At 28.8% G+C, this 23,355-nt stretch overlaps 6 protein-coding genes across 6 annotated transcripts; 4 read left to right on the forward strand and 2 right to left on the reverse strand.

The window, feature by feature from the left end:
• Window positions 1-1,251: 1,251 nt before the first annotated feature.
• On the forward strand, window positions 1,252-4,388 carry PGO_125200 (hypothetical protein, conserved; the record flags this gene model as incomplete). The annotated part of the gene is made up of 2 exons (XM_028689310.1): window positions 1,252-1,603; window positions 2,014-4,388. The coding sequence occupies 2 exons, from the start codon at window positions 1,252-1,254 to the stop codon at window positions 4,386-4,388; spliced, it is 2,727 nt and encodes a 908-aa protein (XP_028545111.1).
• A 1,365-nt stretch (window positions 4,389-5,753) lies between these two features.
• On the forward strand, window positions 5,754-7,010 carry PGO_125210 (hypothetical protein, conserved; the record flags this gene model as incomplete). Its single annotated transcript, XM_028689311.1, has 1 exon — window positions 5,754-7,010. The coding sequence occupies one exon, from the start codon at window positions 5,754-5,756 to the stop codon at window positions 7,008-7,010; it is 1,257 nt and encodes a 418-aa protein (XP_028545112.1).
• A 550-nt stretch (window positions 7,011-7,560) lies between these two features.
• Window positions 7,561-10,284, reverse strand: PGO_125220 (hypothetical protein, conserved; the record flags this gene model as incomplete). Its single annotated transcript, XM_028689312.1, has 1 exon — window positions 7,561-10,284. The coding sequence occupies one exon, from the start codon at window positions 10,282-10,284 to the stop codon at window positions 7,561-7,563; it is 2,724 nt and encodes a 907-aa protein (XP_028545113.1).
• Window positions 10,285-11,778: 1,494 nt separating this feature from the next.
• On the forward strand, window positions 11,779-13,278 carry PGO_125230 (serine hydroxymethyltransferase; the record flags this gene model as incomplete). The annotated part of the gene is made up of 1 exon (XM_028689313.1): window positions 11,779-13,278. One exon carries the CDS (start codon window positions 11,779-11,781, stop codon window positions 13,276-13,278), a length of 1,500 nt encoding a protein of 499 aa, XP_028545114.1.
• A 1,143-nt stretch (window positions 13,279-14,421) lies between these two features.
• Window positions 14,422-16,804, reverse strand: PGO_125240 (transcription factor with AP2 domain(s); the record flags this gene model as incomplete). The annotated part of the gene is made up of 2 exons (XM_028689314.1): window positions 14,422-14,498; window positions 14,800-16,804. The coding sequence occupies 2 exons, from the start codon at window positions 16,802-16,804 to the stop codon at window positions 14,422-14,424; spliced, it is 2,082 nt and encodes a 693-aa protein (XP_028545115.1).
• Window positions 16,805-21,179: 4,375 nt separating this feature from the next.
• PGO_125250 (polyprenol reductase) lies at window positions 21,180-23,306 on the forward strand (the record flags this gene model as incomplete). Its single annotated transcript, XM_028689315.1, has 9 exons — window positions 21,180-21,488; window positions 21,637-21,670; window positions 21,890-22,022; window positions 22,192-22,297; window positions 22,472-22,511; window positions 22,654-22,783; window positions 22,941-22,984; window positions 23,133-23,184; window positions 23,273-23,306. The coding sequence occupies 9 exons, from the start codon at window positions 21,180-21,182 to the stop codon at window positions 23,304-23,306; spliced, it is 882 nt and encodes a 293-aa protein (XP_028545116.1).
• Window positions 23,307-23,355: the final 49 nt, after the last annotated feature.

Consider the following 23,355-nt stretch of genomic DNA (forward strand, 5'->3'; position numbering starts at 1 on the left):
CATAACATATATGACTAAATGCAATGTAGCACTTTTTTGCTACTTAACAAATTGATTTAGATCCTATTACATAATGCATATAGGTGTGCACATATATGTATATATGCTCAATTTTTTCAATTAAAACATTGTGACGCACAACACACTCGAACATATCACACTGTTATTTATTTGTGTATATACATTACGTCAAAAGTTAAATTTTTTTTTTTTTTTCTTTTTTTTTTTTTTTTTAATTCATTATAAGTTTTCATACACATTTGCACGTTCAAAGGTCCTACATGGAAACACTTCACGGGCACAATTGAAATTTGCGAAGGAACACCTTTTTGCAAAATTAATCTTCCGTATAACATACACGTTAGGATGTAATTGATCATAAAATATTTCAGACAAATTGTCATTAGCCGTAGATATGAAAATATGAAAACACGTGCCCAAGGACCTTTTCAGAACTGAAATAATGTCTAAGAGATGTGTAAGGAGGAAATTATATATGCGTGAACATGTGCATACAAAGCTTAATACACATGTCAAGTAAACGTATGAGTGTACATTTGAAATCCATAAGTAAATGCTAACCTTTGTTTCGTAATAATAATAAAAATAAAAAAAAAAAAAGACATTCCCAAAAAAAAAAAAAAAAAAAAAATTTGAATTTATATGAAGAAGATAATTCACTTCTTCTCGTCTACTCAAAAAAAAGAAAAAAAAAAAAAAAATTATTTTATCCCTTAAAAATAATGTATCATTTTAAAAGATCCAATTTTTTTTTTTTTTTTTTTTTTTGCTTGTCCACTGAGAAAAATGACATAAAGTCGAAATGACTCATCCATCATACTACTTTATTTAAAAAATTCTAACAATTAGTATGATGAAAGTATTCCAAAAATGTTTACAAATTGCGTAAGTGGCTTTCAGATATGTCTATTAAGTGTCCTTATTAGTATTTGACTATATAAAGGGTTGGGGGGAGAAAAAAATAAAAAAAATTATACAAAGAAATAATATCCAAATACTAAACCGTTTATAAAATAAATAAAAGATATTACGAAAAAAAACACAGTTTGGCCTTTCACATTTGTTTTTGTTTTGATACACATGCACATGAACGTTTAATTATGTAAATGTGTAAACGTGTGAATGTGTAAGTGTGTAAATATATGAACATGTACCCTTTCGCGCATATGCCCACATATAAGTCTTGTTGTCTCTAACATCGAGTTTACTCCATATTTTTAGTTGACAAAAATGGAAAAAAAAAAACGAAGTGGAACATCTTCCACATTTAAGGAAATTCCGAGTTTCAATAAATCTTACTTAGACCTAAGTACTTATAGCAAAGATAATTATGGAAAGCAAAATTCTATTAACAACACAAATGAGGTTTTTGAATTTTTCACTAGTATTACAAACAACCAAAAGGATATAAGCAAGAAGTATGAACAATTATTTTCCTTAATTAAAAAATTCGGAAAGGAAATTAAATATTTGCTAAATAAAAATAATGAATATAATGGCATTATCATCGATACAAAAGAATGCGTTAAAAAAATAAAAGAGAAGCTAAGTGACGCTTCTTACAAGGAATTTGAAAACTTAGGTAAAACTAAAGAAAAATTGAATAGAAATGAATATGACAAATTAGAAAATCAACCAACTACAAAAAAGAGTTGCACAAAAGAAGTTAATCAAATTGGTGACAACAGAATAAAAATCTAGGCAACTCGTACCAACATGCAGTAGTACTTACAATACACATCTTCAAAAAAAAAAAAAAAAAAAAAGGCTGTCTATTATCAAATATGCATCTTGACAACTCAGCAAAGAGTTGAACACTTATTACATAGGTATTATATTTACACATGTTCTATCGCTTATATATGTTCTCTTCAAGCGATAATCTCGAAAAATAAATTATTTTATATAATATTGAACTCATGCACATCTCGATATAGAAAATATATATATCATTTTTTCCCTTTTTTTTTTTTTTTTTTTTTTTTTTTTTAGAAGGAGAATTACTTAAAGATAAGAACAATATAGACGTGATAGGAAAAATAGTATCCTACCTTTGGGAAGAAGTTGGATACTGCAATAAAAATTCCATTGAATGGAATGAAAAAATTGAGGAATTAAAAAAATATATAGGTAGTAAAGATGAGTTTCTAAAACTAGAAAGGAAACTAACCTTAACAAGTGAAGAATTGAAAAAAGAAATGGTATATAATATGAGTTCATTAAAAGAGCAACAAGATTTGAAAATAAAAATTAAAGAAGACAGAAATATGTATAGAAATGACATACAAAATATGGAACAAAAATTTTTGTACGTCATTTTAAAGTTTATATTAAGAGATAAAAAATATAAAACACAGAAATTTTTTTTCCTTTTTTGGTTAAACATAATCAGAAATAAAAAGGACACAATGAACAACATAATATCTTGTATTGCTAAAAAGCAACAGTATTTATTATACTCTTGTTTCACAAAGTTAAAGAACAATTCTTTTGAAAAATATTTAATCGATAAAATTATTAGTATGGTCGATTTCCCGTTACGTGGCAACACCTATGCAGAAAAAGGAACCCCTAGGAAAACATATTACAGTCACAATTCTAGCTATAATAACGACCACAATATCGATCTGGACAAGGATCGAAGCAATGATCGAAGCAACAATAGTAATATCAATGAAAGCAGTAATAACAATGGAAATAGTAATAACAATGGAAACAGTAATAACAATGGAAGCAGTAATAACAATGAAAGTAGTAATAACAATTATTACAAGAATCATAATAGTATACGCAACAGCCCGAAGGATAGGAACAAAAGCAGCGTCTTCCCCATTTTAGTCAACAGTTATAAAAACAAAAATAGTGATCATGCATCTCCCATCAATTATGACCGTGTTCATAGCAGGTCCAGGAAACATAACGAATCAATTATTAATTACGAAAAAGAAAACAGTTCTGCCACACGAAAAAGCGATATAACAACACATATGTATGATTCACTAGAGGATTTCACGTCTGCAAAAAGAGACACACAACAGTTTGGTAGTGGCAGTGAGGATGGAAGAAAGAACAACAATCATCACAAGGGAAGCCACCACAGTGGTAGCGGTAATAATAATAGCACAAATAGCTGCTGTGATAAAAACAGCTCATATAAAAGAAACATGTCCTATAAAAGAAACAGCTCATGTAACAAAAAGAGCACATACAACCAAAGCAATGCATGTGACGAAATGAAAGGTACTGATGAGTGTTACGATAGAGAGTCTACTTATCATATCGAAAAGATGTACAACAATTTCTCTCGTCAGATGGAAGAAAAGGCAGACAAAAAAAGTGTAGATATGATACACCAAACAATAAAAAAAATGAACAATAAAATTAATGATATACGGGATACATTGGAGAAGAAAAACAAAATGATAAGAAATGAGGAATTCTTCAAAAATACAACATCTGAGATATTTTCTTTAAATCATAAAAATGGATCAAATAAAAAATATTCGGATACGGATTATAACAATTCCATAGAAAACAATTCCTTAAGCATTCCCACAGAAAGAGCTCTAAGTGGGTACTTATTAAATAAAAACAAGTCAAGAAACATAAGTACTAGTGAAGTAAATAGGTCAAAAGGATTGAAGAAGAAAAGTGAAGATTTTCAAAAAATGAATAGTGACTATGATAATCGCCCAAAAAAATATGATAGCATTGCACACAAAGAGACTTATGATAATATGGAAAAATGGAACTTAAATAATGATAAATATTCCAAAAATAATTCTATGGATGTGCCACGCATCGACGAGAATTACCTCTACCAAAGGCTCTCCAAAAATAACACACGCAGTGGTTCACGTGTCAAGAATGATGGTACCCGTTACGATGGGGGAAGTAAATATAGTGCAGCCTATACCAGCAAGGAGGTATTCAAAGGAGACTCCAAAGGAGACTACAAAGGTGATTACAAAAGATATTACAAAGGTGACTCCAAAGGTGAGTACAAAGGAAATGTCGGGCGTGATACCGAACTTGGTACCAGAATAGACACTACCCATGACAGCCATAAGGGGAAGTACAACAAACGGGAGATAATCGAAAGTAACAATGATAACTGTTCACCATCGGACATTAAGCTCATTTTAAGGACAGGAGGTGGGTTTCGAAAACTTAGTGAGCATTGTCAAAAAAATTATATAGAAAAATTGAATTACTTGAATGATAATAATTTGTTGGGGTACGAAACAAATTTGAACATCAAAATAAAAGGACATCCCTTTATACATAATGTTACCGACAACAAACAAAATACGCAGAAAAAGGAGAAAAGACACAGATCACTTTCAAAGTTTTATAATATGCATTAAAAAGTATAACATATACATAAGTATCGCATTTTTTTACTCCTAAATATGCACAGCTTTTTACAAAAGCAAAAAAGAAAAAGAAAATCATATTTTTCTACATACATAGTAGAACGTTTCAATTCTACATCTCTATATTCTTCGTATTTTTAAAATATTCCTTTTTGTGTTCGTGCGTGGGTGTGACGTGTACGTATGTATGTGTTACTATTATTATCTTTTTTTTTTTTTTTTTTTTTTTTTTTTTTATTTCTTTAATAATTTACTTATTATACCTCATTTTGGAAAAACGTTACACGTGTTTTCTATTAAGTTCATCATTTCAGTGAAATTTTGTTCATTCTTGCGTACTCGCTTTTAGCTTCATTCACATGTATGTATTTATGTATGTAGGTATATATTTTTACTTGATGTGCCATATGCGCACGTATATTGTATGCATCGAAAAGCATATATCCACTTTTTTGCGTAGTTGCTATTTTCCGCTTTCTCGTCTGCCCAAGTCATGGAAAATAAAATAACAAAATAGCAAAATAAAAAAATAACAAAATAGCAAAATAAAAAAATAATGAAATAGCAAAATAAAAAAATAATGAAATAGCAAAATAAAAAAATAATGAAATAGCAAAATAAAAAAATAATGAAATAGTAAAATAACAAAATAACAAAATAACAAAATAATGAGATAGTAAAATAACGAAATAGTAAAATAATAAAATTTGCACATTACAAGAATTAAAAACGGATGCATTGTCTCCACAGAACTGTTCATAAACACACATATTTTTGAGTATATCCAGAATGCACCTTTTTCCTGTGTCACTTCACGACTGCACCTGGCGTTATTAGATAGAATTTTATTTGTTGCAAATAAATTCAAGCAGCATTTTCTTCCTTCCACAACCCCCTGAAACCTAGAATTGTGCATTCTGCTGTGCTTAACGATTTTTTCCTCTTTTTATGGAAAATATCGTTACGTATGCGGCTTTGATTGTGTATATTGAAAATATTTTAAAATATCTACAAATTTATGCTATTGACCCTAAAACTAATCATCCAAAATTTGAACTTTCTTTTTAGCGCTATCTGCGTCAAGCTTAAAAAGAGATTTTACACTTTCGTGGAAAAGGTTTATACATACATGAATATGTATACATTCACGTATGCATATGTACCCCTCCATGCTAGCCTCCCCTTTTACCAAACAAACTCATTAACACTACATTACCCTTTCTGAAGTAACATCAAGAACAATGAAAAGGGATTTAACAAAAGAAAAAAAAAAAAAAAAAAAAGGAAATCTGATATGAAACTCTAAGCATTATCAACTCCCGTAGGGAATTTTTTGAGGAAATTTTTTTTTTTAAAATGAAAAGTGAATCAAAGTCTAAAGAAAAAAAGAATTTCGAAAATGGCAAAATATATGTAGTATATGATGAAATTTATAATATCCATTTGAAGGAAAAAAAGCAGAGAAATCACTATGACAAAATTGTAAGGTTCCCAAACCCATTAGTGTTAATAATTAGAGCGTTAAGTGAACTGTACAATTTGAAAGATAATGTAGAATGTGTTTCCCGCAGCTGTCCCTTTGAAATAGTAAAGACACACTGTTATTTTAATGGTGAAGAAAGGAGTGTATATGAAACAATACTCCTAATGCATGCTATGAGGGGTAAAATTGAACTGGAAACTGGTGCAAGGGAGAAGACTAGTGACGAAGAATCAACTGGCACGAGCTCATTAGTCAAGATACTGAACAACAGTACATTAGACCTGTACTTATTTCACATTCTAAATGAGTTTGGCCAAATATATGAATACTTTTTATATCTGCATAATAAATGTTATAAAAATTATACGCGCAAATTTTTTATAAATAAAAACTACAATTTTATAAAAGGTTTTATAAAATTGAAACATATGAACAACTACATATCGAAGAAATACAAAAATGTATCATTTGAAACAATATTAAATAAATTTATTAAGTTGTTGAATTTGTTTGCTCATATGGAGAAGAATTACGAACGAATCGAATATGTTATTTTTTATGTGTATTTTTACACATTTTTAAATATACCTATTTATTTTTACCCATGGAATTGTGAAAGTAGAAATGGCTATAATAGTGACAATAACATTTTTAAAATGTTAAGTAGAAAAATACTCCTAGATGGGAATATTAATATGATTATGAATCAAGTTGAAAGAAACAAAAATCATTTTTTCCTCTTCATTTTAAATAGCACAATAGACACAACTGGTTATACCGAAATCTATGATTTTAACCTTGCTATACTTACGAATGAAGCCAATGAAGAAAATGATATTTTGCTTTTAAATTATGATAATAGAAATGACTCTACCTTTCTGCGCAATAATTATGCCTTTTTTGAAAACAAGGAAAAGTACATTCATTTATGTGAATATAACTTATTAAAGGGTATAGGTTATAATTCTTTAAAGCAATTTTACAAACCACATTTTTATTATTTAACAATTTTGAGAAAAATGTTTGTGTTTCATAAAAAAATGAAAATAATTCAGTACTTTTTTCGTCTCTTAGCTGAACGAGTTGTTGATATGAATACATATTACAAAAAATACGTGAAAAAAGGTTGACTACCTGGAGGGGTCTACCTACATTCACATAATTATATACAGTGTGCATATTTTTTTATATATATTATATTGGACTCACTCTCGTGCAATTTGTTTACATGGCACAACTGTATGAAGCATTTTATTTAAGTCAATTGCTTCAACAAAATGAACTTATTTTGCAACCTTCTGAACGAATTAAATTACGCAGCGGTGTGCTGATTATCCGCAGTTGAAAAAATATGGTGGAGGCATGTACTTTTTATTTAAAAAATATAAATTTAAAAAATATATACTTAAAATATATAAATTTAAAAACTCTATATTTAAAAAATATATATTTATAAAAGGGAGAGCCATGTGTAGAAACCTCTGCAATGGATTGCACACCCCTGTTCCCCGCGCGAGAATTATTACCACTGTTTACTTATTCACGTTACTATTTTTATCACTATTCATTCGCGTTACTATTTTTATCATTATTTACTCGATTTACTATATATTATCATTACTGTTATTTATTCCTTCTTTGATCATATTTTCTCCCATTTTCTCGCAACTAAAAGGGAGGTCAAAAGGACGATACAATATCGCGCACATATGCGAGCCTGCCGGAGTGACTTAAGACGTCGAAGTACTTCGTATTGAGTGGTCTTACATTATAACCATACAAAGTCAAATGGAAGGAAACAATTTTGGAATCTCCTAGCTGTCTATTTATTTCATTTCTTGTAGTATCTTGTGTTAACATTATAACATGTCTTTTATCCCCCGTTATCAAAATGTCCAATATATATGGGCCATAAATATCAACTGAAACGTCGTGTCTAATCTGTAGTTCATCTAATATTTGCGAAACAGATGATATAATTTTGGAGTAGGAGAACATATTTTCCTTTCTTTTTAAATAGAAAATTTTCAAACATTCCAAGACACAGAATTTTGGTAAATCATATTCCATCCATTTGAACTGTATCATGTGAGATAACCATAACAAACAGACTTGATTTTTCTTTTTTTCCCAATAAGTTGTTTTTGCAATTTTTCTCCAAATAAATGAAAAGAAGTATGTATTGATATGATATAGATTTGATAAAATTAATGCGTAGGAAATATTAATTGATGTTTCTTCATCAATCTCATCAATATAATCTTCCAAATAGTTCACAGATGCTATGATACATTGATCAATTGATTTGTGATGAAAATCAAAAAAGGACAAAGATTCAATCAAAACAGAAACCTGTTTTAAGGTTAAGACCCCCTCCTTTCTGTTTATATACAATTCATGAAAATATGGCTCAAATTTGTTTGCACTTAGAATAATACATTTTTCGAAAAATAAATTCATCCTTTTGAATGAATTTAGAATAAGAAAAATATTTTCATAGGAAAATTTATCAAAATTGTTCTCCATTAATTTTGAAATGTGATAAAAAAATCGATCATGTTCTATTGCAAAAATTCGATGTTTGGAAAAAGCATCAGCTAGTATACTCAGATTGAATGGTGATAAATACTGCGTATAGTAATAAACAACTTTTTCAGAAATTTTGAAAAATTCAGGATTATATACATAAATATTTTTATATATTTCTACACTTCTGAGAAATAACTCAAGGTTTAGGAAAATGGGACAGCAGTAACAAGGTATCTCTTTTTTTTTCCTCTCTTCACCCCTTGCAATAATAGACTCAGATTCATTTGGAAATACACATTTAACTTCATTGGTAAAACTTTCCCTAGTACTAAGATTTGGATTTTGTATAAAGCTTATTTTATTCTCATCCAATTGGCTACTTTTCCTATGAGACAATTTGTCATTTAACTGAATTTCCGTTTTGCAATCCTTATGGTAGGTCTCTTCTTCGTTGATGTTCGATTTGTCTTCATCCATCATAATACTCAAAGGAGCCATTAAAAAATTTTTTTTTGAAAAATAATTTTCATTCAAGTTAAGTAATGTGAATATTTCATTACTAGATAGAGGATAATTTACATCATATTTGTAATTCATGTAGTTGTAATTTTCAAATTGTTCATAATGCTGTTCGTATATAAATTCCTTTTTTATAAGGATAAAATTATTTAACAAAATCGAATTTATTAATCTGTTATAGATGTCTAGATTGTAATATCCAGCCCAAATATAGGTATTAAAACACTGTAATAATAATTGAATAACCGAATGGATATGAGCAATTTTTTGATTGCTCCTTTCAAATTGTTCCTTAATGTACTTGTCAAAATTTTTCAAAGGATTAATAAATGAATTAAAAAGAAGGAAGTGTTTGTAATTTAATTCTTTAAGTGATATCAAAATGTGACATATGGACACTACATCAAAATGTTTTCTATTTTTATATATATCGTCTATTAGTAAATTAAATCGTTCATCGCGTACAATAATTCCCTCCAACATTCTGTTATTTTGGAAATTATTTTCACTTTCTAGCAAATCTTTGTTATTTAATACATCGAATATGTGTTGATATTTTTCTATTAGACTTTTTTCTATCTTGTCAAATCCAGTTATGTTTTTATTTTTAAACAATTCGGTAGTATTACTTTCGTTTGATAAATGTTCTATGTTATTATTTAAAATGTCACCCTTTTCATTGTGTCTTCCTCCATCTAAATTGTTGTTACCTCCTTCTGCATTCACATATCTATTCGTATATTTACTAAATGTTATATGCATTCCGTTCATATTTTTCCTTTTCTTTCTTTCCTCAATTACTAAACCTGCTAACATACGTATAACTGTTATTAAGTTTTGTAAAAATAAAGCTCCCCTGTGAGTTATCAGTATTGATAAAATATCTTCATATGTTTGACATTTTAATATACTTTTATCCATTTGTAAGCATATTTCATTTACATATATCATAGAATTTGTTTCATCTAAAATTTTTTCAATTGAATTCATTTCACCTGTGCTATTTGAAGTGGTATCCTCAAATCGGCTCTGCTTGTCATTGTTTGGGGAAGTAAATTGTGTTAGTCCTTCTTGGATCATACTCCTACCTGCAGTTGCAATGGTTCTACTACATTTTCTGGTATTATTTCTATTCTTACCAACCCGGTCTAACATATCATTCTTTCCTTTACTCCTGTTTCCATGACTTATTAATGTCACAAGGTAGTGAATTCTTTTTGTTCTTTGACATGTATCATAAGAACAGATGGCATTCTTATTCTTTCTGACATGCACAAGACTCCTTTTTTTCCAATATATGGCAAAGAACTTTCTCTCCCTACATTTTAGTAACTTGTATAGCAATTTATTGAACATTTAAAAAAAAAAAAAAAAAAAAAAAAAACTTTTTTATCTTTTTAATTTTTTAATGTTAAACTAACAGACATAGTTAAAAAGATTATTTCTGCATCCATTTCTTCTTATTTGAGTACTTCTTAATCAGATAACACGAATTAGTAAAAGTTCATATCTGCACATTTAAATGCGCGTTCATATATGTGTTGTATCCATATATAACCTAGGATAAGCTGCATAATTGTATCACCTCAAATGTTTTTCCAGTCTTTTCATACAGTTATGCAATTCTATTCATCAGAAATGGACATCCCTTTTTTTTTTTTTTTACAAATACGGACAAAGGGTTAGAAAAAAAAAAAAAAAAATTGATACAAGAGGGTAAAATGAGTAATTTTTCCACTGTCATATACTTTTTACATGTAATTTCGTGTTGTGTGAAAAGCATTACATATCCTACTGATCAACTGTGACAGATGATGCAACAATTTAATTGAGCCTCATTTATTTCAAGGAAATGTTGAGTAATTTCTTAAATGTATTTTTTGGAAAAATATTATATTGGTATACAAAAATTAAAAGTAAAAAAAAAAAAAAAAAAAAGAAAAAAAAGGAGCCTTTCTACCTGTGTACGCATCGCAGATAAATGAACAGGTTAAATTGCGTGTGTTTTTGCAATGGATGTGTGACGACTATACGTGTAAGATTCGGCCGGATAGATTGAATAAGAACCTGATGTGCGTCAGAAATTAAAAAGCAGATGATAGATTGCCTTTTACATTCACCTATTTTGTTGTCCCTTTTGAAATTACTGGTTTTTTTGACCCTATACAAATCACCCATTTTTTTGAACCTATAAAAATCATCCATTTTTTTGAATCTATAAAAATCATCCATTTTTTTGAATCTATAAAAATCATCCATTTTTTTGAACCTATAAAAATCATCCATTTTTTTGAATCTATAAAAGTCACCCATCTTTTTGAACCTATAAAAGTCACCCATCTTTTTGAACCTATAAAAGTCACCCATCTTTTTGAACCTATAAAAGTCACCTATTTTATTGCCCCTTTTTTAATTCACCTGTTTTATGACTCTTCCCGCCCTTCAATCACAATATGCAACAATTATTTATAACATTTTAATGAGCCCAAACGAAAGCGACTCGGCCTACTAATTTTAATCCCTTACTCATTTCTTATTGTTATGCAACTTTTCAACCTAAAGCATTTCGCAAATGTAGAGATTGAGTTTTTTTGTTTCCCCTTTCTAATTTATTTGTGCATAGTACAGAAGGGTAAATATGTCTCATGAAGTGGTTTCAAACTGGCATAGGAGGAAGGGGCAACTAAGGACACATAGACATAGTTAGGAAGTATAAGCTGAATAAGGCACATGTAGTGATTAGCACATACACATTTGAGCATTTATGCGTCCTTACCCAGTTCTACCGTTGTCCTTGTGACCAAAGAAAATCCATCTCTTCCTCACCTAAGCAATGTGGTCTTACAAAATATGAGAAATAGTAGAAAAAGAAGAAGGAGAAGAAGAATGACACACCTTTTTCCCTCGGGAGTGATGTGCTTCATCGCACATTTTCACACGTTCTCTGCTGTTAAGGGGACAAAATGCATACGTGAAGGATGTAAAAATGGGAACGTAAAGTTGAAAAGATATATCAGTTATTACTCCTTACAAAATCAAGGAAGTTTAAAAAGTGTGGATGATGAGACTTTTAATTTGCTATTATCGAATTATAAAAATAAAAATTGTCTAAACTTATCTGTAAGTAATAACATGATACCAAAATATTTGCAAGAATATTTTATGTATGACCTAAATAAAAATCTGTACTTTGATAGAAAACATTTAAAAATGATTGAAAATACGGCATTAAGTACATTCAATTTGGAGCCAAAATATTGGGGGGGGGTGTTCAGCGTGAATACCACTGATGATTGTAGATCTAGCGAGATAGATGATTACTTTCTTTTGAAATTATTTCGAAATTTTATAAATTACAAAGCTAAAATAATGAACATAAGTTTTGCATTATCAGAGGAGGGAGGAAAAAATACTGAAAGCGATCCGAATGCATGTAATATTATAGAAAATTTTTATGACATTATTCATGTAAGAATTAAGGACAGAATAGATTATGAAGAAATAAGGAAAAAATATGAAGCCTTTAAGCCACAATTGATGCACATTGACGAAACAAATAACCCGTACAATTTTAATTACGAATTTGTTAACAATTTGAGAGGTATAAATAAATGTATTGTTATAACAAATATGAGCAATAAGGCAAGTTTAATCTCACAAAATTTGATACCTTCTCCTTTTAATTACTCAGATATGGTATACACATATTATAACGAAAATATGAGAGCACATAATTGTTATATTATTTTTTATAAAAAAGGATATAAGCATGTGGACAAAGGAGGGAAATTAATTCAATATGAATATGAAAAAAAGTTAAAAAATTCCTTTTTTCCCAATTGTGTAAATAACACTATTTTTTCTCTACTCACATCATTTAAATTAATGAAAAATTGTGAATTTAAAGAATATTTAAGTCAGTCCCAAGAAAACACATTTGCTCTTTTCACTCACGTAAATAAAAACTTTTTTAGTATACGTTATTCGAAAAATAGCAACTTTTTAAATTTAAATTGTAGAAACTGTATTTTTAATGTATATGAGTTTCATGAATTATGCAAAGAATTAAATATCTTTTTTGATATTCTTAACCCAAATAAGTACGCTCAGACGTCTTTTAATATTGGGACAAATTATTTGACAAGTATTGGTCTGCTACAGAATGATATGAAGACCGTGGCGGAGTTTATTAATAGGACTCACTACTTATATTTTTCCATAAAACGACAGATCAAATGCTCAAGTATTGAATTTTCTCAATATTTAAAATGCAATAATTCAGAGTTTCCCGATATGTTATCTCTTTCAAACGACATTTATTGTTTCATTACATCTTTTCCTTCAATGTAGAGTTAAATAGTTTGCGTGCTTTATATGCTTACTCTTTTGTGTAATTCTGTCTTCCTCATTTTATCTGTGATAAGAAATTTTTTAAACCATACGCTGTGTTACTCCCCTGTGTTCGTGTGTGTTATAAAAAGGGTCCCACATAGATGTGCATTTGTATACCACTTATAGGATTGTACATACTGGTAAATGATTATTTGTTACGATGTGTACACGATGAGACCATACTCAATCTCAATTCTGCATTGATTTGTTGCTTTTCACAACTGTTTCATATTTACAAAAAAAAAAAAAAAAAAAAAAAAAAAAAAAAAAAAATTCTAAAAGGCACATAAAATAAAAACATACCAAATGGTAAAATTCCCTAATAAGAAAAAATAAAACATAAAAATAGGTTCCCATTTGAGGGGACATGCAAAAATTTAAAAGATGTAAATTACATGAAAAAAAATAATAAAATAATATAAAATAAACTTTGTTCATTATCGGATATTTTTTCTAAAAAAAAAAAAAAAAAAAAAAAAATTGCTTCAATCTTTTTTTAAAACATTTTGATATGACAAAGTAGAATTACATAACATGCATGTCATTGTCTGTCTTGGTCAACAAATGGGTGTACCAACATGCATAAGTAGACTTGTATCTACAGGTGTGTATATAAAGGTTTGTGTAGGAGTTTTCATAGAAATATGCGAAGACACACATTGGCACTTTCCTCGTGAATACCAAAAGGTATTACCATAGGAAAGACCAACTTTTCGATATTGCTTCATTTGGTAAAATTTGCAAACTTGTAAAACACGTGTTGGTGTTGTTTGCTTAAAGAAAAAAGAGGTAGCTCACGCATATGTAAATTGGTACATATGCATATCGCTGTGATGACATAATACTCACTTAAAAGAAATCGAAATAGCCATAACTAAAAAAGAAGCTCTTTTGTCACTTTAAAAAAAAAAAAAAAAAGAATTTTTTTTTGACTTTCGAATGGTGTTAGCTGTAAATTTAAAAAAAGATGCCTTTGTATCCAATTCCCAGTAGAACCATTCTTCAGCCCCCAAAAAAAAAGAAAAAAATAGAATGCCATATAATTTTTTAAAAATTGGGACAAATTATTTATTAAATATGAAGCATATATTGAGTAATATGTCAAAGCAGGAGTTCAGCTTCTTTTTTTTCTCTCCACTCTATTGCCTTTTGTCTAGCTAATTGGACAGATTTATATTCTGAAAGAGGGGAAAAAAGTGCGCACACATGTGCATATATGTATATATATACATGCATATACCTATGGGCACAGAGAAAAACGCCAATGGTTAAAGAACATGTTTTGAGTGAAACAAAGAAGCAAAAATCATAAAGTGTGAAGATGGAAATTTGAGGAGTTCTAAAAAAAGAGATACAGATGTATACATATACATATATATACAAGTGTGTCCCTGTTTAGTTTCATCGTCCCTCTCCCTCCTACATCCACCTACGCCTGTTCTAGTTTTTCCTCTTTTTTTTTTTTTTTTTTTTTTTTACCGTTCACTGAAAATCCCTTAGTTTGTATCTTCCCATTCTCCTTCCAATTAGCTCTCCAGAGTTTTCTTGACTTGTCATAATACACTCCCTTTCGTGCCTCAAAGGAAGCAACAACTCCATCTATCTCGAGATCGTAATGCCCTGTTCTTTTTTTTGGCTTGGAGTTTATGGATGTGTTTAAACTTTTCATTTTTTGATTTTCCTTTTTCTTTTTGCATGTTTTTTTTACCTTTTTCTGAGCATCATTTGTTGCAATATTTCTATTTATTGAATGCATTTTATTTTTTGCAGGTTCCTCTTTGGAAGATCCTGCACCATTTGGAGCACCTGACTCAGCTCCCTCCTCCATGTCGCATAAATCAAATATGTAGTTAGGTATCTCCATAGCCTGAATTATATAAGACTTGTGTTTCTGATTTTCTAGAATATCCAAAGAATTTAAAAATTTTTTAATATCCATGGATTTGTTAAAATTTTTCACATACCATGGTTGTATGCATTTATTCATGTTAACGTATATATCTGGATTTTGTTCATATGAATTTGCATAATCAGAATAATTTAAACACTCCTGCGTAAATGTAAAAGGTTTATAGTTAGGTTCATGTACTTTTCTTAATTCATCTAATTCTTCTATAATAATTTTCAACATGAAAAAATCTAAATGCTTAACAGTTCCAATACTTAAAGAACGAAATATTAATATGTATATTTTTAATTCTTCAATACATATTGTCATAATTTTTTTCCAATGAAAATAAAAATTAGCTTCATATTCTCCCCAGATGGGTATTTTTTTCCTAATTTCTAGTAGCAGATCATAACAATTAATTTGATGATGTAAAAATAATTCCATATGTACTTTTTTTCTTGTAAGGTTATTTAATTCTAAGCATCTTCTTAAATCCTCTTCGTAAATTTTATCAATGTTTTCTGAACAACAGTTATCTTCATTTTCTTCTTCGTTCAGCATATGCTGTTTTCTTTCAAATTCAGTTTCCACGTTGGCATTTCCTTCCGAATATTTTTCTGTTGAATCTTCTTTTTCGCTTTTCAGATATGTAGAATCCACCACCCTTAGGATTTCCTCACTTTTACTTCTGCATAAACTTGGCATTGAACTTCTTCTTCTAAGTATACTCTTGTCCTTTGACATGTCTTCATCATACACTACTTCCTTATTAGTGCCCACCAAATTTTTACACGCAAAAATATTTTTATCTTTTCCCTTATTTTCTTTATTCTTTTCGGAAAATTCTTCGCCCTCATTTTCATCATCAGTGTTAGAGAATCTAGATTTTTCTTCCCTTATATTTTGATTTATAATATTTTCATGGATATTTGGATAATGATAATTATTGGAAACATGTATGGTGGTGAGACCATTGTCATTAGGTAAGTTATTAGGATTATCAGCATCATGTATACTCTCTGTCATGACAGTCTTAACTTTATAATTTTTATTTTTTGTTTCATTTTCTGTATTGATTATCTTATTAACATTTGTTTCTTTCAAATAGTCTCCGTCATCAAGTGTCATTGTGTTACCCAGGCTATGTGTATTATTTGTTTGTTCGTCTAGTATTATTGATGTTTCATAATTCATATATTCATTCATTGCACTTTTGCACGGAACAATGTATCTATTTTCGTTTTCATCAAAATTCTTTTTGTCAGCTTTGTATTTATGATTTGACTTACTTTTTTTGCATTTTTCATTTTTCTGTTGCATCTGAGGGACATCACTCTGTTCATTATCCATATAACATTCCCCACAATTACCAATATCATCACCGCTACTAATTCCATTATCTTCATTATATTCACAAGGATTTCCAATTTCACTATCGCTACTGATGAGACCTTCTTTACTAATTTTGTCTTGGTTGACATTTCCATTATAACTAGAAGCATTATTTGTCTGAATATTTATCTTTCCATACTCCTTTCTGTTGTTACTCATCTCATTATGGATATCTTCCGATAAAGAATCCCCACTTGACATTTTGCCACCTTTCCTAATTTATTTCTCTTGCAATTTATTTGCATATATGATACAACTATGTTGGCGTCTTTTCCTTTTTATTTATTTATTTATTTTTATTTTTATTTTTTTTTTTATTTTTTTTTTTTTTTTGGGGGATATGGATGGGATAATATTTAAAATTGTATCTTCCCCGTTAACCAGCTTATCGAAACTTTTAGATATAAAATGTGTTCTATTTCTTTAAACATCACTTTCTGTTAATTTTGGTTGTTCATTCGTTTTGTTCTTATGTGTGTCTGTGTCTGTCTGTTATTTGTGAATAAAACTGTACCTTTTTGACAGCTCTCTTCATCCATATGCACATGTGCATATATGTATGGAAGTGATAAAGAAAACGAAACGGGAAGAGGTATATCACTTTTTGTTTAATTCAGAATATTTCGAATATATGATCGTGCGAATTTCCTACATTATACTAGTGTTTGCTTAACCTTTATGATTAAACAATCGAACAGACACATGTGCATACTGTCATGTGCCTATACATTCGCCAATATAAGGCTACACATCTCACACACGTTGAAAGACTAAATGCATTAAAGCCGAATAATCTTAGGAATTTCGAAAATCTTAAAAAGAAGTGACAAAAATTTTACTTCATGGTATTTAAATTTCATGTAAAAAATATGAGGTTAAAAAAAAAAGAAGAAAAAAGAAAAAAGAAAAATGAGTAGAATAAAAAGAAATAATGAATACAGAAAAAATGTCTTTAATGCAAAAATTGTGTACACTATGGTTCATCATATGAAGTTGTGCAGATTAAAACTGAACTGTTCGAACATTAGCACATCATTTTACATGTGTAAATTATTAAAGAAATAAAATCATCACTTCATTTTTACGTATTCACAACAAATTTGACTTGTGTGTGTGTGCATATATATGTAGGTATCCGTAAAGGTATGTGTGTGTGTGTGTGTATGTATGTATGTATGTATGTGTGTGAGGAGAGGGTGGTGTAACAAATAAATCGATAATAAGGTAATAATAAATCAAATCAAAAGAAATAAAACGTAATGAAATGAAAACAAATTAACATAAAAGCATCTGTGATGTTTTAGTAATGTCGATTTTTTTATTTTATTATTTTATTTTATTTTATTTTTTTTTTTTTTGTCCCCACCTTTCTGGATTACTTGAAATTACACATTAAAAATTATTCGTTTGTGTAATGTACGTTTAAAAATCCCTCTAAATATGCAACAACACTAACGAGTAACATTAGCAACAATAACAATTGCAACTATAGTAGTGGTAGCGATAGAGCGTTAGGGTTACACTCTTTGTGGCATGATTGCCATGTATTTAAATAAGTACAAAACCATTTTCAAAAAAAAAAAAAATAAACCGTATGTGTAAATTTTACCCTATATAATATATAAAATATTCCTTGTAAAAAGTAGTTACCACCTTTTATGTTAAAGTGTACTTCATTTAATCAAAAAATTTTATGTTGCCTGTGTTTTTTTTTCTTAATTTGTCTGGTTAAGGATTAATTTGTAAAACTTTGCCATTTGTTTATTTTTTTTTTTTTTAATATTTATTTTTAGAAAAATTGAATACTACACATATGTATATATATATGTCAGTGGTCAAGTAAATGTAGGAAATATTACAAAAAAAAAAAAAAAATACTACCAAATAACTTAAAAAAAAAAACTAACTATTCTTTCAGTCTGTTGCAAATGTGTAGTGAATTTTACAGTGGGGAAAACAACTGCGGTGCAGGGCCAGGATGTGAATAAGTAAGCAAGCGAGTGATCTAAATGGTATAAAATGAATGAGTTAATGGAAAAAAATAAAAAGAATGAATGGACCCATGAAAAAACAAACACACGAATTAACAAACAAGTTAACAAATGAGTTAAAAAAGGAGTTAGCAAATGAGTTAACAAAGGAGTTAGCAAAGGAGTTAACAAACGAGTGAATAAATATGTGTAATATCTTGCACTTTTTCAGCTAAGCTCATTTCGAAAAATCGACTTCCCCTTTTAAATTTTATTTTCTTATTTTTTTTTTTATTGCTATTTAGATACAGTGTATAACGGAATTATTAATAAAAGAAAAAAAAAAAAAAATAAAATAACATACACACAAAAGCACATTATGATGTGTACCTTGAGATGTTCAATTTTTTTTTTTTTTTTTTTTTTTTTTTCCTTATTACGCCTTTATGTGATTAAAACATTATTTATGATGAAAAATGTTACAAACATTAAACTTTACTTCTATGTTTCGAAATAAAAGCACAAGCAGCATATCATCCTTTTCTGAAAAGGAAGGGTGAAGTTAGTCACAAAGGAGCAATTTTATGCACAGCTTAGGGGAATGTAGCTATTTCCATATTCCTTATGGCTAGTTAATTATTCTTTGCAGCTATTTCTATGAGATGTTATAGCTCCTTAATTGCCTTTTGCAGCTATTTCTATGAGACATTATAGATATTTACTTACCCATATTTCCCTAATCTGAAGTTTTTCCGTTTTTACAAAAATTCCAAAAAAGGGAAACGATCGTTTTAGAGATACCCAAAGGAAAGTAAAAAAGTCTCGATAGAAGATTATTATTCTCTTACTTTTGAATATGCTTATGTGTGTGTATGTCTATAGTGGTTTGAAGGGGTTTCATATATAGGCCTATATACATATATTAAAGTAGGAATAATTTTACCAAACCGACAGTTGTGAAATAATTTCCACAAAAATAAAAAATTTTAAATTCATAGAGTCTCATTGGCATGTTATTCATTCATACATACAATACATTTACCTGCTTAGAGGGAAATGTTTATATGATGTTAACCATTCAGCTTTTTTTTTTTTTTTTTTTTTTCCATTTTTTGTTTTCCTACTTGTCTTTTCTTAATTTTCATAATGGTAAGAAAGTTCATCGAAAAAGAAGGTAATCTCTTGGGACACTTAGCTAGGATTCATCTCTATAAGAAAGCGACTCAATCGGGGAGCGATGGAAAGGCTGTGATGCATGTTTGTATTAATAAGAGTAAATAATTTTTTTTAAATCACTGGTCATAAAATAAATATATGTATAAAGTACTCCATGGCTCCTTATTCAATCGTGCATATATATTTCATTGTATATAACGGTGCTCTCTTTCCCTGTATATGAAAAAAAAAAAAAAAAAAAAAAAAAAAAAAAAAAAAAAAAAAAAAAAAAAAAAAAAAAAAAAAAAAAAATTTAAAAAAAAAAAAAAAAAAAAAAAAAAAAAAAAAAAAAAGTACGAATGAACGAACCGATACATAAATTATACTCTACTAATTAAGTCCCTGTTTTTTCTTTGTTAAAAAAAAAATTGACTCGACGTTACACAGTTCAGCAAAATGTAGCCATGGTTCACATTAACATATTTGTGATTCTGTAATAGACAAATAAAATATTTGAGCAAAATAAAAGAAACCTCACCCATTTTCCCAATGACGCATGTTCAGATATATGTTTTCATAAAAAGAGAACAATGGAAAAACATTTTTCTTTTTCTTAAATGGTGGAAAAATCGTTCAGCATTTATAAGTGTCGAAAATTGTGTAAGTTGAACTGCTCCAGTGCAATTAAACAGAATGGTGAGGAACCATGTCAACAAGCCTATACTCATGTGGCCTTACAATGTAGCATTACAAGAAAAAAAAAAAAAAAAAAAAAGGATACAAAATTATGAAGGATTTTAATTTTTACTCTTTAAAATTATATTATAGTCTCATTTAGTATTTATCGCGAGCGTATATAATTTTTAAAAGAAGTGGCGAATATTTGCACACATATTCATAGGGGTTATATATATGCGTATAAATACTTAAGCAAGGAGAGCACAGCTACAACACATATTTACAACGCAAAGAAGAAAAAAATATGTACATATTTATGTGTGCATATAACGTTAAAGAATGCAGCATGTCGGACCACAATATGAAATAGCATATGGTGATGTAATTAGTTTGTTAATGGGCTCGTCTGAACTTTCCGCAAAGGCTGAAAAAAATATATAATAGTTCTTTTCATTCATTCACTCATTCATTCATGTATTTTTATTTTTATTTTTTTTTTCAACCTTATTAGGATTTATTTCATAAAATATATGCACGGCATATATATTCTGTTGAGAATGATCAGTTATGTGCATCAAACACCATGAGAGAAAAATGTGACAAACAAATCGTTGCGAAATACTTTTCGGCCATTTCATATTGTCAGTTGGAATTTGAAAAGGCAAATTTGCAATTACATGCTTACAACAAAAAGTGTTAAAGGTTTATTAAGTGGGTAAAATCGAAAAGGTGACAAGAAGAGGAGTAAACAAATTTCATGATAGTTCGAAAAAATGAATATATGGTGTAGCGTCATATCATTGTTATATGCCATTGGCGAAAAAGGAAATCACAGAATTATCTTCCTTGTTTATTATGCTATTGGAATTTTGATCCTGATTCTTTCCTTCTACTTCAAATCAATAAATACGTGGGCTCTACATGGGAAAAACTTATACATGAGAGCTCAAAAGGATGAAACAAAAACAAAATCTGCATTTTCTAAATTCAAAAAAAAGATAGACGATACAATAATTTCGAAAAAATATTTTAAACATTTTTATGTGGTCGGTTTGGTTGTCAATTCCTTACTCTTAGTTCACGTAAACAGAAATTAATTTATTTTATTTTTTTATATTGTTTTTTCCCCTTTTTTCACTACATACTTATCTACAAGAATGAATAAAAGTGCACGTTCATACACACACGCTACAATATTGACACATGCCCATACTCATTTCTTTTGTAAAGGACCTTAGTCAATGTTCTAAGATCGAAAAGAACGGTAAGACACATTGAATGAGCCTTTTTTTTTTTTTTTTTTTCTTAAAGCTCAGAAAGTTATAAAAACACCATGGGTATATATATTTTTTGTCACGAAATAAAGAAGGGAGGTCGATCAGATATATGGATACTCAGAACTTCATTACGGGAATTGTGTTGTTACAAAAATATATGCATTAGTGTGTATACGTATATATATATTTATTTTTTTTTTTTATAGCCCTTGATTGCACCTCTGTGACGAACGTCTTACTTCAAATCCAATTGGTCAGAAGGCTATTTGAACAGCTATTTATCGTTAGGACAACACCAAAATCTGCCATGCATATTTTTTCGTACATCTTAGGAGTAACGTAATGAAAGCTAAAAATGAGAAAAACATAATAAATACAGAAAAACATTTGAAAAAAAATAAAATATATAACACATTTCTATAACATAACTTACTTTCGCTAAACCAAATAGATGAAATAAAAAAAAAAAAAAAAAAACATTGAACACCTTAATTTTATCCTGTTTTAGCTTCTACGTTGTGGCACCATTTTCCATCTACAATAATGACAGAAAGAAATATACATTGGTAGAATTATATCCTGTTACTCTATTCCTGTTGGGAACTTTAATTCAGGTATATAATATCCTTTATAAAGAGCAATTCAATTTTTTTTTTTTTTTTTTGCATTATTCTTTTTTTTCCATTTATTTCTAAATGTGTTCACATATATGAATGGAAATTTGAATATAGCAATGTATACATGTGTATATGTATATACTTATGTCTTCTTTTACTATGCTTTTTCAGCACGACACTCATCTTCGCTTGGCTAAACTTCGTCCCAAAGGTTGTGTAAAATAATATTATAAAAATATGAACATGTGTATTCCAATGAGAATATTGAAAAAAAAAAAAAAAAAAAAAAAACTCACTATTTTTTTATTCTCCACCCATCACCACTACTCCCCATTTTTTCCCATTCCTTTTAGAAGAAAAAAAAATATATTCCCCATACAAAGTCCCAAATGGTGGTTTCTTTTATTTAGTTAGTTGCCCACATTATTTCGCAGAAATTTTAATATACCTTTCTTTTTTATTGTTAAACCCGAATTTAATAAAGTAAGAAATTGTGCATTATAAAGGAAATGCAAAAAATAGAAATGACAAAGTGATAAAATAGCATAACATTACAATTACTGAGTGATAAAATTACAAAACTCTAAGGTAATAAAATAAAAACATGAAACAAAATTTCTCTTATCTCCACTTAATATAGCCTACTGAATTATACCTTCGTTTTATTGATGTTAATTAAAAATGGTAATTTTCATTTACAATATTGTCTGAAACTAATATTTTAATTTGGAAAAAACTGGTACATATAACTTCATGCTCATGTGTGCAAACATTCTCCTAGACGAACGTATGCTTACTCGCACATAAGTCCACATACATCTTACCGAATTAGGCATACAAACACATAATTGGTATCTTGAAACAGCCCGAAAGGAATATCCAAAGTGAGACAAACTAAAAAAATGATAAATATATTTTAATATATTATATCAAAAAAAAAAAAAAAAAAAAAAAAAATTTATTTCCTTTCAGACAAAGGAGGGTGATTTTCCCATATATCTTATGAGAAGAACAAAATGAATCATTTCGCACGTAAGATTATCTTACCAGTGATA

The sequence above is a fragment of the Plasmodium gonderi genome (assembly GCF_002157705.1).
Source record: "Plasmodium gonderi DNA, contig: Chr12, whole genome shotgun sequence".
NCBI classification, from domain to species: domain Eukaryota; phylum Apicomplexa; class Aconoidasida; order Haemosporida; family Plasmodiidae; genus Plasmodium; species Plasmodium gonderi.